The 10,659-nt window shown below is 34.8% G+C and overlaps 1 protein-coding gene across 1 annotated transcript; it reads right to left on the bottom strand.

Moving 5' to 3' along the window:
• Positions 1 to 298: 298 nt before the first annotated feature.
• Positions 299 to 1,326, bottom strand: LOC120352826. The gene is made up of 2 exons (XM_039435110.1): positions 1,110 to 1,326; positions 299 to 891 (listed from the first exon to the last, which is right to left on the bottom strand). The coding sequence occupies exons 1-2, from the start codon at positions 1,324 to 1,326 to the stop codon at positions 299 to 301; spliced, it is 810 nt and encodes a 269-aa protein (XP_039291044.1).
• Between the last annotated feature and the right edge of the window lie 9,333 nt (positions 1,327 to 10,659).

Raw genomic sequence — 10,659 nt, 5'->3', positions numbered from 1 at the left:
TTTACAGGTTCAGAAACTGACTGGCTGTTGTTGTTGTTGTCTGGAGGCAGTTAAAGAGGTGAAGGTTTTATAGTATTTGAGTCGATTTCCTGCCTCAAATCAAACCATAGCTTGTGAAGACTACGGTCTTCATTGGCAACTGGAAGACCAGCTCTGAAAGTATGTAGAGTGTCAATGTCAAGTCTTGTTTCTATGAACATCAGGTGTTTTTTTAAGTTGTGTACTTTGTCTTTCTTTAAATAGTTCTTTGGTGTGTTTCCTATACATTTACTCATGTCACAGTCAGTGGGGTCAAGCATCAATAGTCCAGTCGTTTTGAAGGCATTTGTAATGATCGTTCAGTGATGTTTTCTGTCAAGACATTTATGAGCAGGGGAGAGAACCTTTCTTTGGATAGTTTCTTGAACTTGTTCTTGGCCCTCCAAACAACAACAGCCTTCCTCCATGCACTTTTCAAGGGACGAAACACCCTGACATCCAAGGGTTGTAAGATGTGTGTTGCATTTGCCAAGAGAGCTACAACCTCAATCCCTTTTTCGGAGCAGAAGTTGCTGAGGTGTTGGGTCATGTGTGAGGAATGGCCATCAAGGAACAACACCACCGGGCGTTGGATGTTGTTCCTTGTCAAGTATGGCTCAAATACATTGGCCACATACTCATAGAAATTTTTGGCTGTCATCCAGCCTTTTTTGCTTTTGTCAAGTCCCCAGTGTTCAGGGAAATCCTGATCGATGCTGGGAGGCTTCCTGACCCCTGGCAAAATGACAGCGCCTGGGACAATGCTTCCATTGGCACCTATGATGAGTAGCACTGTGATGTTTTCTTTCTCACCATTGCTGGTGATGCTGTACACAGTTTTGTCCCCTCGACCTGCCAAAACCTTTCCTTGTTCTGGTGACAAAAAAAAGCACTTTCATCACAGTTGTAGATTCTTGACTGGTCATCTAAGATGTCAAGAAGGCCATGTGAGGTCATGTACTCCTTGACTTCTTTAAACCAATTTTCAAGTGCTTCCAGAGTGATGCTGCTCCTAGAAAGGGTAAGTTTTTGTGGCTCCCTAACTGAAATTTCCGGATGGCGTTTGAGGAATAGCTCCAGCCATCTTTTACCAGGCATATCTTCGGTAAAAGGGGTCTCTTTCCCCAACTTTTCGACAAGTGTTTTTATGCTTTTGGTCAGCTGATCAGAATTGATGGGGAATCCAGACGTCCGGCAACTGAGAACCCATTGGACAAGCACATCTTCTTCCTCAGATGAAAGGACTGTCTTTCGCCCTAATTTACAAACTTGAGGTGTTCGGCCTGATAGCTTGTCTGAGAGTGTCATTCTCGGTACCCCAAGCCGTTTTGAAGCATAGGAAATGGATCATCACCTCACTGCTAGGATGGCCTCGTGCATCATCTTGTCAGAGTACTGCTTCCTCTGTTTGGGCGGCATTCTGTAGAAAACAAAACAAAAAATTCAATTCAATTTATTGATTTCATCATTTTACAATATGAGAAATTTACATATTCTACATATATGAAATTCATACAAGACCTGAGTCCATTCGGGAGTATGAGTTACATTAATTTTATAAATATTATATGAAAAATTGAATGAGAGATTACTACAAAATAATAATCAAAAGGAATTAAATTATATTATTATTAATTAATTTAATTATATTCTATTACTATACATTAATAGATAACTACTTCTTATCATAAAAAATAATAAATAATAAAATGAAGCATAATCATAACTACTGTAAACAAAATTAAATATGTATAAAACAATTACAAACAACAGTGACGAAATTAGAATAATTGCATTTGATTGGATGTCCTCAAAAACTGTCAGGCCCTGATGATATTAGATATAATTTTGTTTTCATTCCTCTAAAGTCTCTTAAATAACTTATATAACTCTGAACTATGCTATAACTTATATAACCTAAATAACTCTTATAAATAACTTTTATATTGACCAAAACGATTCTATAATATTTTAATATCACATACAAAACGTATATTTTACATGTAATTATTTTAAAACTTGTTAACAATAGAAACGATACCAGAATATATTTATAAAAGAGACAGTCTTCGTTCAGATGTCCCAAAAATTTAGCCTGCTAAACATTAAAGAATAGATATGCTTTATTGCAAACAATTCTTAACTTTTCATGTTTATTTAATTATTTTAAACATTCAACATTAAAATAATATAGTCTCACGGGATATATCTAATATAAATTTGTCTGTAACAGTCAAAAACAACTGTGACGATAATAGAATCGCACTGAATTTCACTTCCTCAAAAACTGTCAGGCCCTGACAATATTGTGAGAAATGCAGTTTTTTTTCCTCTAAAGTCGTCACCCTTATAAATAATTTGTCTACTGACAAAAATATCTCCTAACTACTTTAATAACTAAAGCAAAACCTATATTATTGCACACAACCAAATCACAACTATTTGACAATATATATAATATCAAAACATCTTCAGAAAAAATGGTACTCCATGTAGTTTATTGTAAAATAACTTACCTTTTTTTTGTCTGTTATGTAGCGTCTTAGCAAAAACGTTGCAACTTGCCTCAAAGTGGTGGGAGAATATTCCTCTGGTGCTGCATATGAAGAAGAAAAAACAGCTGACCGCTCAGTCACAGCTGACCGAAATTAAAAAACTTTAACCATGTGAAGATTATGTAAATAGTGCAACTGACAATATTTGATGGACTGACAATATTTGGTGCTTTTACCTTATCTAACATTAGGCACTAAATATTCTCTCTCGAAGTCAATCACATTTTTATCGAAATTATTCTCAGATATCTCTACTATCATCCTCGTTTTACTATCAGATATTTTAAGAATAGTGACTTTCTTTGGGTTATTGCTCACAAGCTTGGTTTCCAAGAAACCAAGGAAACCAAGACCAAAGGTCTTGGAAACCAAGGACTTGGTTTCTAGCATAGTTAACTGGGTCATCTGAAACTGGTATTTCTACTGATGTGTTACCTTCATAATTAGAATGTTGCGTATGAGAATTATTTTCTATGAACTAATCTTCAGCAGGACCTATGAAATCTGGTTCATCATTTTCGAATCCTTGAAAAGGGGTTTTGTTTTAGAATCCTTGAAAAGGGGTTTCGTTTTTGAATCCTCTAAATGGGGTTTCATTATCATCTGTACCAGTTTCATTTTCTAATCTTTGAAATCGCATCAATATCACTGAATTGTATAATAATCTCAGTGAGTTTTTGTTGTGCGTGCTATTATTATTCAACTGAATTCGGGAAAGGGCATCTGCATTTTGATTTTCTGTTCCTTTTTTATAACATAATTATGTCATAATCAAATTCTTCCAATTTCAGTCTCAATCTTAATAATTTTGAATTTGGTTCTTTCATAGAAAATAACCATTGTAGGGGTTTGTGGTCAGTGAATATTTTGAATGTTCTAGCATAGAGATAGGGGTGGAAGTACTTGGTAGCCCAAACTATCGCTAAATTTCTTTTTCAATACTTGAATAGTTCATTTCAGTTTGGTTGAGGGTTCTACTTGCATGAATGCACAAGGCAAATTGGCACCATCTTTGTTCTGACTAAGAACTGCCCCAATAGCTAAATTGCTAGCATATGTTGTAAGGTTGAATTGTTTTTCAAAATCAGGATACTGAAGGATTGGTTCATTAGTAAGGATATTCTTACAAGTTTCAAAACATTCAATGTACTCTGGGTCTTCTATATCTATTTTAGCGATCCTTTTCAAACATTTAGTTAGAGGTTTTGTTAAATGAGCAAAGTTGTTAATGCATTTTCGATAGTATCCTAAAAGTCTAAGAAATCCTTTTACTGTATCTCTTCGTTGTTTTAGGGATAGGATTTCGTTTGGTGTCACTAAGTGTCTGAGAAAACTAACTTCTTTACGCAAAAATTCTGTTTTATCAAGTTGTACTTTGAAGTTGGATTGTCTTAACCTTTCAAATACTGGTCTTAGTCGATCAATGTGTTCTTCTAAACTAGTTGAATAAATAATAATGTCATCTATATATACTAAACACAATTCATTTAGGAGTCCTCTTAGTATGCTATTCATAGTTTTTTGGAAAGTGGGTGGACCTTTTTTAAGACCGAAGGGCATTCATAAAAATTTGTAATGACCCATGTCTGTAGAGAATGCAGTTTTTTCAATACTGCTAGGCCATTTCTATCTGATGAAAGCCAGAGAATAAGTCTAGGGTAGTGAAGTACTGTGCTCTTTCTAATTTGTCTAGAATATCTGTAATATCAGGAATTAATATTAGGAGTCCTCTTGATTAGTATCGCCGTACATGCTGTGGCCACTGTTGACTAGTGAGTTTATGGACGCTAAAATACACCCAAAAAGTGTGTTTTTTTTCTCAATTTTTTTATTTTTTTTCATTTGATAATCAATGTTAGTTTATAAAAAGAGCCTAGAAACTTTTTTTTTGTTTTTTTTCAGGTTTTATAGGCAATATAATTATATAGTACATTGGAACTTTGACATTTTTTTACTTTGGGAGGTTGAAATTTTTGGGTTCATTTGAACAAGCCTAAGGTTCGTGCATTATAAATAAGATGTTATCAATATATTATAAGATAGTTTTCAAGTGTCCTACCCTGTTAGTAGTTCCTGAGAGAGTGGTAAGCATGAAAACACTCTGGCATGCACAGCGGCACATCTCCACACTCCTTGCACAGCCAATGAGTTGCCTAATCAAATTCAGCCTGAACCGTCCAAGTTGCATATTTTTCCCTGTTACCATCCTGTGCATAATAAATGCATTATATACCACCACATCCAACAAATGAAAAAAAAACTTCTTGTACCACTTGGCAGATTTTCGAGCACTGTCTGTAAAGGAGATCTGCATGTCTGATTTGTCTATCAGTCCCATGTTCTTATTATAGTCGATCACACTTGCTGGTTTTATTATAGGTAATTTTGTCCTGTAGTGCACCTTTCCAGTTTCTCTCAGCTCATTAGTGTGTACTGAGGACAGCATATGAACTTCCTTTCTGTCCACCAACTTTTCTGCTAATAAGCATGTTGTCTTCTTAGCAGTGTACTCCCCACTTTTCATTTTAGGAAACTTTGACAGATCTTTCCTATTGCTTCTCACGGTGCCCACAGCTTCAGTTTTATTTGTGTAGAGATATTGGAACAGGTGGGGGCTCGTGTACCAATTGTCCACACACACAGTATGCCCTAAGCCTAAGTGTGGTTCCAGTAATGTAGTTACAACCGACCCAGAAATGCCCAAAGAATCAATTATATCAATTGTTGTCTGTTTTCCTGTGTTGACAACCATGTCATTTTTAAATCCTGTGTTACAGTCACACAATATGAATATTTTTATTCCAAACCTGTGACGTTTTTGAGGCATACACTGTTTGAATGATAGTCTTCCTTTCCACTGGAGCATACTTTCATCAATGCACACATTCTTGAAAGGTGTGAAGACATTTTTGAATTTCATTCTCAGAGAATGGAAGATTGTTGTGATTTTTCCCAGTCTATCTCCTTGCACATGGTTTTCATTATTTACAAAGTGGATGCATTGAGTAAACTCATGAATCTGTCTTGAGAAAATATTTTTCCAAATATTGGAGTCTGCAGCAAGGGGTCTGTACTCCAGTAATCCATGATCTTGTTCTTATTATGGGGCATCAGCATTATGATAGCCAAAAAGGTATAGATTTCGTCCAAAACCGTGTCATACCATTTATGCAGTTTTGATTTATTTTTCAAAATTGTACTACTTTTATATTGCTCGCAATATCTATTTGTTTCTTCAATAATGTGAGTAACGAGATTACTATCAAATAGCACTTTGAAGCAATCACTTTCAGTGCTATCTGCACTTAGCCCTAAATTATGGTCTATACCAGAATTTGTGTCATCAAAATCAAATAAATGAGGCACGAACTTACTGGTATCTGTGGCATCCACCCAATCGTACAAATTCTGTGGGCCTATGAACACTTCTTCATCACTTTCAGAATCCTCCAAATCAACATCCATCACAATTGAATTGTCACTGTCTGTTCCACTTTCTTGCAAATTTGAAGGATCAAGTCTTTGTAGGTTAGAACTATTCATTCCACTGGGACCTGGCTGACTATCGTCCATAAAATTACTATCAAATTCACTTTCACTTTTGTCTTCACTTCCAGATTCCATAAAGAACTCACGAATTTCATTATAATTCAAATTATCATTGGAAGTCATTTTGAACAGTAAGAAATAATCATAAAACAAAACACAGTTGAAACGTGAAAACGACCTAATACAATGTGACAAACTGACAATGTGACTAGACTAGGCAGTAGCCAAACCGTATTTCCATTTTGCTTCCAAAGAATAAGCTCCTGCCATATTACATAATTTTACAGAACTATCTGCAAGTTTACTAAAATGACCACTAGCTGTCACACTATAGTCTAGGATACAAACGCAACATCTGAGGTATTCCTGACATGATGAATGTTATAGAACGCATATGCTGTGGCATTACTGTCTATGGCACTTCCATGGGTGCCGCAGCAGGTGCGGCATCACTAATCAACATTGAAAAACTCACTAATCAAGAGGTTAAATGAGCAAAGTTGTTAATGCATTTTCGATAGTATCCTAAAAGTCTAAGAAATCCTTTTATCTCTTTCATTGTTTTAGGGATAGGATATCTTTTTATCGCTTCGACTTTGTCAGGATTTGGTTTAACTCCGTTTGGTGTCACTAAGTGTCCGAGAAAACTAACTTCTTTACGCAAAAATTCTGTTTTATCAAGTTGTACTTTGAAGTTGGATTGTCTTAACCTTTCAAATACTTGTCTTAGTCGATCAATGTGTTCTTCTAAACTAGTTGAATAAATAATAATGTCATCTAAATATACTAAACACAATTCATTCAGGAGTCCTCTTAGTATGCTATTCATAGCTTTTTGGAAAGTGGGTGGACCATTTTTAAGACCGAAGGGCATTCATAAAAATTTGTAATGACCCATGTCTGTAGAGAATGCAGTTTTTTCAATACTGCTAGGATCCATTTCTATCTGATGAAAACCAGAGAACAAGTCTAGGGTAGTGAAGTACTGTGCTCTTTCTAATTTGTCTAGAATATCCGTAATATTAGGAAGTGGGAACTTATTGTCTACAGTCTTAGAATTCAAACCGCGATAGTCAATTACAACTCGAAATTTCTTTTTACCAGAAGCATCTTGTTTCTTTGGAATGACCCATATTGGTGAATTCTAAGGTTAATTGGACTGTTGAATTATTTTTTGATTTCTTCAATCTGTTGATTTATTTCAGGGTAGCAATAACTTCTTGTATAGACCAGGATTTCGTCGGTGGTTCTTATGATATGCTTTTTTTCATTTGTGAAAGTCAAAGGATTTCCATCAATGTGAAATATATCTGAGTAATCTTTAATCACCTGTAAAATAGCTTGCTCTTCTTCGGCATTCATATGATTGGTTCTAATTTTTGATAGATCGATTTTGTTTGTTTTGTGATGGAGTGGATTCAAATTATTACATTCATTATGATTACGTAACTCACTTGGAATAATACAATTATAGTTTTCAAGCGATTTGACTGACATTGGTTTGTGAATGATAAATTTCTTGTCTGACATAGTGGGGTTCAAAATAGAACAATAGGCTTTGTTTTCTTTCACTTTCACTAGACACTGAGGAATTTCAAGTCCGGAAATGTTTTTGTAGGATACTATAGCTTCACCTTCATTCATATTTTCAATTGGAATTTCTATAATGGATTGAGTTCTAGCTTGTATCAGAAATGGCTTTACTTGTGTCATTTGATTTTAGGTATGGTTTGTTGACTTCACTTTTGAATCATTTTTCTTCAGTGTTAAAATAATAAATAGGCAGTTTCATCCCATTGAAATTAGTACTGTCATTGATGAAATCCAAATTTACTTTAAGCTTTTTTATATCGTAAAGTCCGAGAAGAAGGTCAAAGTTTTCATGAAAATCAAAAAGATAGAACGTGTTTTTCGATTTTCCTAATGAAGAAATCTTTGTACTGTATTTCTCTTGTGAAATACCATGCGCTGTTGCTACTTCAAAAGGGTCTCCTGTCAAGTTTTCTCTGTAACATTCCATGCCTATGAAGCTTTTCACGAATGACCTGGTGCTTCCTGTGTCAATTAGAACTCTAAATCTTGTTTTAGGGTCAATGAAATAGGGAAGTTTATTTTTGTCATCTTGTAAGTTCATAATTGAAAATTTCTTTCGAGGCTTGTATCCTCTAAAAAACACTGATTCAGTTTGTTCGGCTGGCTTGAAATATGTTTCATTTTCGTTTTCAACTGAGAGCTGTTTGAATTCGTCTGATAATTCCTTCTGAGCGTTTTCTCCAAAATTATTATCAAACTCATCATTTTGCATTTCGTCAATTGGTCGACCTGTCATTTGAAACAGTCTTGGTCTTTTTTGGGGACAATTGTTGATTGAGGAAATGCTCATTGGCGTTGGTTGATACGAATTTTTAGGTCTTGGTTGGTTGTAGTTTGGATTTTGAGCTCTTGGCTGATTTGTGTTGAAATACTGTGGTTTGGGTTGACTGTTTTGAAAATGTTGTTGAGGTCTGTTCATGTGTTGATTTTGGAAGTGTTGATTTTTGTTTTGAAAGAACTGACCTTTCTGATTTTGAGTGTGATAGAACTGTTGTTGTCTCTGAGGATAGTTTCTCATTTAATAGCTGGGATTACTTTTGTGTTGGATTTGAGTGTTAGGCTTTTTCAAATTAGAGTGGTCTTGAAAGAAACCGAATTTGAACTGGAAGTCGTTAGATAGCATGTTAATAGCACTGTCCAACGAACTTGGATTTTTGGTTCTCATGAGAGACCCGAGAGGCTCTCTTAATCCTCTTAGCAATACTCTAAGTGCTAATCCATTCACAATACTGACACATGACTTCTGATATTGTGGGTTGTTTGTTTCGGAAATATAAAATCTGTAAATTCAGAAGTTTTTGGATTCATTGATAGAATGAAAAGGGTGATTCACCTGATGCTTGTTTTAGTTCAGGCATTTCAAGATTGAGAGTAAAGCAATCTCTCTTGTCCATGTAACTATTGATCAAAACTTTTCTTACATCAGGCCATGCATAAGTGTTAGAACTAGTGACAATGTTAAGGGTAGGTACAGTTTGGGGATTGGTTGCTTTATCATTGTTGGGGTTCATGGCTCTTAGTTATAGATAAAATCACAAGAAGAAGAAATACGAAAATAATAAGTAAAATTAATATTGTCCAAGTTTGTGTAATAAAATGATGAAACAAAAATGTTTTGTTACTCACAGTACTATAATCGAGCTCATCTTGTCACAGTCCAGGGTTCTGTCGCACGTGCAGGATATTCTCCAGAGGTAGAAGTCCTTGGAAGTTGAAGTCCATAGTAGTCCTTGAAAGTTGAAGTCCGTGGTAGTCCTTAGAAGTTGAAGTCTGTTGTAGTCCTTAGAAGTTGAAGTCTGTAGTAGTCCTTAGAAGTTGAAGTCTGTGGTAGTCCTTGGAAGTTGAAGTCCATTGTAGTCCTTAGATGATGAAGGAGCTGATATTGAAAGTCTGTCGCTTTTTCTTGATTCACTTTGTAGATTAAATACGGTATTGTTAACACTTTACTATACTGTTTACTAATTTTATTATTTTTCACTCTTGTTCCAATATTAAGTGACTGAGTAGAAATATAATTTTGCAAACAACACTCACGAATTTAATATTATAATAGTTCACCAACTTATTCAATTTGATAGAAGTTATTTTGATGATTGTTCACTTATTTAAGTCCCGATGTTAGGTGACTGATACAACTTTTTCGTATGTTCATGAACACTTCATTAACGGTAAAAACCGAAAAACCAAATTCTCATTTTTGAAGTGTCCTACTGACTGTGCCAGTTAGGATTGTGATTAATCAAAATAGTCTTTTTAAAAAATGAATTTATTTGTTAAGCAAAAATTACAATAATTTTATATCTCGCGATAGAGCTCCGTTTGCTATGTCTGCTAGCTTGGAACTGACTACTAAATACAATGTTACTTTCCAATACAACTATGCTACATCAACAATAATGGAATGAGGAGTGCTGACTATATAAGTAATTAGCTATATAACTTACATATATCAAAAATAAATTAGCAGTACTCTGACTTACTAACAAAATGATGGCGAATCTCCTTATTTTGGGTAGCATTCCCATATTATAAGATACTTTGATAGAGAAACAATAGCGTAAGTAGATATCCCATGGTATAGGGAATTTATGTCGCAATTTTTACTGTTATCCCAAGCTGATAGTTCACATAGTTTTTTCCTATGCAGCTGTGTGACGCTGGTAGTCTCTCAAATTGTGCAGTTCATACACTCTCACCCCAACAAAACAGTAAAAATTGACAATAATCGACGGTAATCGGCTTGATATAACAGTAAAAGCTGCGACATAAATTCCCTATACCATGGGATATCTACTTACGCTATTATTTCTCTATGATACTATTACAATAAACTTCTATAATCAATATTCCTATACATAAAAATACTCATTCTGGTACACCCTCTTATCAACATGCTTCATGTTTACCAATATACCCTCTCAAACTATAATATACCTTTTCCTCT

This window comes from Nilaparvata lugens, chromosome 8 (genome assembly GCF_014356525.2).
Source record: "Nilaparvata lugens isolate BPH chromosome 8, ASM1435652v1, whole genome shotgun sequence".
NCBI classification, from domain to species: Eukaryota; Metazoa; Arthropoda; class Insecta; order Hemiptera; family Delphacidae; genus Nilaparvata; species Nilaparvata lugens.
This window is presented reverse-complemented; position numbering and strand designations above follow the sequence as displayed.